The sequence below is a fragment of the Ipomoea nil genome, unplaced genomic scaffold (genome assembly GCF_001879475.1).
Source record: "Ipomoea nil cultivar Tokyo-kokei standard unplaced genomic scaffold, Asagao_1.1 scaffold2580, whole genome shotgun sequence".
Taxonomy (NCBI): domain Eukaryota; kingdom Viridiplantae; phylum Streptophyta; class Magnoliopsida; order Solanales; family Convolvulaceae; genus Ipomoea; species Ipomoea nil.
The window spans coordinates 1,060,768-1,064,704 of record NW_017619008.1 but is presented as its reverse complement, the minus strand read 5'-3'; the positions used below and the strand labels follow the sequence as shown (position 1 = coordinate 1,064,704).

At 36.3% G+C, this 3,937-nt stretch overlaps 1 protein-coding gene across 1 annotated transcript; it reads left to right on the top strand.

Annotated features, from left to right (window-relative positions):
- The first annotated feature begins 604 nt into the window (after nt 1-604).
- Nucleotides 605-1,439, top strand: LOC109154090 (umecyanin-like). The gene is made up of 2 exons (XM_019301963.1): nt 605-858; nt 944-1,439. Exons 1-2 carry the CDS (start codon nt 669-671, stop codon nt 1,408-1,410), a joined length of 657 nt encoding a protein of 218 aa, XP_019157508.1. The 5' UTR covers nt 605-668; the 3' UTR covers nt 1,411-1,439.
- Nucleotides 1,440-3,937: the final 2,498 nt, after the last annotated feature.

Here is a 3,937-nt window from a genome sequence, read left to right as displayed (position 1 = left end):
TTTATTATTCTAACACGTGTATGAAACAAAAATTTTATTTTTAAACACCAAAATAACATCGTTTGAACCGTGGTCCACACAATTGTAATAATTTTTCCATTTCAGCACATATCCAATTTCGAATGAGCTTGTTGGGCTATTGACTAAGGACTTAGTCAATGGTTCTTGGCTCAAAGGTCAAAGGGGTTACTGGGTTTCGCAACAGTAGAAGGCTTCACGCGGATGCGGCGGTCAAAAGTTCTCGAAATCTCAATCACAGCCAATCAGGGCCCTCCAACCCCTTTCACATTAACCCTTTCAACGCTTTGATCAGATTGGTAAGCACACCACGCCTGACTCTCGCAATTCAATTATTTTTGTTTAATTTACAGTTTTTTTTTTTTTTTTTTTTGAGAAGCCAGTTCAAGATTTTTTAACAGGACACCTAGAAATGGCACGTCCTCTACTGTATAAATACAAACTTTAGTTCATGACATTGCCACCACCACCATCATCTTCACCACACCTCTTCTTTATCACTTCACATAAAGAATCAAGAATCAAACACACACACATATATATATATATATAAAGAGAGAGAAGAGAGAGCTCATCAGAGATTCAGAGAGAGAGAGAGAGAGAGACCTGCGACCATATTTTTGAAAATTAAACACAATTTGGTGGCAGAAATGGCAAACAAGTTGAGCATGGCTTTGGTTATAACATTGGTTGCAACTGCTGCCATGTTGCATGGATCATCTGCACAAACCACCCATGTTGTGGGTGATACCACCGGCTGGACTATTCCCACCAACGGCGGCGCCTCCACATACTCCACCTGGGCTAGCCGGAACACCTTCACCGTCGGCGATATTCTTGGTAAGCAAGAACACAACAAACTAATTTTCATCTAGCTAGCTTTCAGTTGCTTTTGACGACTAAACTTCTCTTGTTTCACATGCAGTTTTTAGATTCCCCACAGGAGCCCATGACGTGACTCAAGTATCGAGGGCTGGTTTTGATGGATGCAATGCCACAAACCCAATTTCTCAGAACACTAATGGCCCAGCAAATATAACCCTCACAACTGCTGGCCAGCACTATTACATCTGCTCCTTTCCAGGCCACTGTGGAATTGGCCAAAAGTTGGCTATAAATGTCTCCGCCGCCGCTTCAACTGCTCCGGCAACTCAGCCATCCGCCGCCGCCTCTCCACCGCGTGCCACCCCCGCACCGGTGCCTTCTCCTAGGGCTCCAGCATCAACCCCAGCGGCCACTCCTGCCTCCCCGCCATCCTCTGGCCCTGCACCCACCACCCCATCTGTCCCTTCCGTAGATTCTCCGCCGCCGCCTAGCACCGCCGCACCTTCTATGGCTATTGCGGCCTTGCCACTCACTTTTTTGTCGGTTGCCTTAGCTTTCTTTTATTAGATTAGACCATTTCTAAGGTTTACAATTTATGACTTTTTTGTGAGATTCAATATTTTACATGAGTATATATTTTCCCACTATATACAGATTTGATTTGATTTGTAATAAACATTTTTTCGGCCATGAATTGTTTTTGTCTCCATAGTACATAAGCAAATAATTATCCTTATTGAATTCATAATTCATTGTAATCAGATTGCTTTGTCAAATGGGTTTCATGGGTAAAATATGCTTTAACCATAAACTTTAATCTGAAGTGAAAATGATCCAAAAATTAAACTTTCTGAATGAAAAAAAAAAAAATCCTATTTATAAAATCTTGAGAGACGACGATTTGAAAATATTAAATATACATCCCACTCAAATCTTGAGAATGGACAATGATAGGATTTGAATATTATAAGAACTAGATATTGTCCCGTGCCATACACGGCCATATATAATAGAGTTGCATTATATTATGAATAAATCTTACATATTGTTCATGACATCATATAAAAACATACATAATTTTAAAAAATAGAATAATATAAAAATAGTTAAATTATACTAATCATGTAATCTAAATTAGATAAACATGTACATTGAGTAACAAACGTAATGTTTGAATTAAAAAAAAAAAAAAAAAAAAAAAAAAAAAAAAAAACTAAGCAATACTAAAAATCTTTTTGTAAACAACATTAGTATATGAAAGCTTTAAATATTGAAGTTATTTTATAATACTAAAATTAGTATTGTAAATAAATTTCATGTGTAAATATGATATGAAAGCTTTATTCATTTATAAATTTTTTTTATGTAATAACTCTGTTGAATAGTTACGATAATATATATATATATATATATATATATATATATATATATATATATATATGAAATTCAATTAAAGATTGAGATTTCACTTGACTAATTAGTTAAAATAATAAACATTATTAAGACTTGAGTAAAATTTATTTAAAAATATAAATTATTAAAAACTTCTTGGTAAATCACATTAGTAGGAAATATAAATTCAATCCAAGTCACTACAAATCAATATTTTAAGACCCCCATATTTTAAGACCCTCGGAATTGTTAACTCTAGATGTAGCAACATATAATTGATCATGGACAAAAACCGATTTCTTCAATAATAATCCAATATTTGAGAGTGTTTGTCATTAACTCTCGTTGATAGTCATTGCATATGAAATCATTAATAACTGGAATTGTTTTCTTTGAAATTTGAAATATTTAAATTATGCTATGTAATTAAAAATTATTAATGTTATTAAATTTCTTATATAAAAATAAGATATGACATTTATTTTTTTCCGAATCCCCAACCCAAATAGCCCACACCCTACCTAATAGAGTATTTGAAAGAGAATGTAAATCACAGTGACTCAATAGTCCAACTGAGATTTATCCAAAGGACAAGTATATATACTGGAGAAAGATAACTACCTTCCATGTGTATTACTATGTTAATGGGCAAGTGGCGGTAATTAAGGATCATGCATGCAAGGTGGAGAGTTATCATGCGGACAAGAAATAGTCCATCACATGAAATTAGGAGATGAAAACCATAAGCTAAAAAATAAAATGTGAGGTCAACATTGGAAATGAAAGCATTCTTCTATTAATGTTTTCCAACAATCCCCCACACATTTATAGAGAAAGCTTAAACAACTTCGTCTGAGCAACACACAAAGTTGGTCTTAATGTCAGTGATTTAAAATCTTGAACTGACACGCAGTGACACTGAGTAATTTTCCTCCCGAGAGTGAACCAAGTCTTGAACTCTTCGTTTGGACAAATTTTGAACTCAAATGCACACACCAATTTTTATTTTAATACACGAGGATCAACGCCTTGACCACCGAACTTTATTCTGTCAAGTCTACCTCAGTATAGACCACTCTTTTAGAGCTACAGAATGAACAGGACTATCATTTCATTTATGTGAGTCTTTCCATGACCTCGTCATGAATTCCTCACCTCACCGAACTCAAGCCCATTTCCTTTGACGTCTCAAGAATGGCTTTTCGGTTTAGTCCTTTTGTGAGAGGATCTGCAATATTCTTCTCAGACTTTACATATTCCATCGTAATTACCCCGGTCGTAATTAACTGTCGTACAGACTCATGTCTGACCCTTATATGCATTCTTTTCCCATTGTAGGCACTATTCTTTGCAACACAAATGGCCGTTTGTGAATCACAATGCAACGGCACAGAAGGCGTCGGACACCCCCACAATGGTATGTCTGCCAACAAGTTCCTTAGCCATTCTGCTTCTTGACTTGCTAGATCAAGAGCTATGAACTCAGCTTCCATAGTTGATCTAGCTATGCATGACTGTTTAGTTGACTTCCATGACACTGCTGCTCCGCACATAGTGAACACGTAACCACTAGTGGAGCTAGCATCGTCACCTTCATTTACCCAGTTCGCATCACAGAACCCTTCCATCACTGCTGGGAATCCTACATAGTCAAGACCCCAGTCCATGGAGCCTCTGAGGTATTGCAATACCCTATTGAGTG

Excerpts from the sequence above, each read along its gene's own strand:
- LOC109154090 (XM_019301963.1), top strand. The coding sequence starts at position 669 with ATGGCAAACAAGTTGAGCATGGCTTTGGTTATAACATTGGTTGCAACT. Across the intron at positions 859-943 it reads CACCGTCGGCGATATTCTTG|TTTTTAGATTCCCCACAGGA; the intron begins GTAAGCAAGAAC and ends TTTCACATGCAG.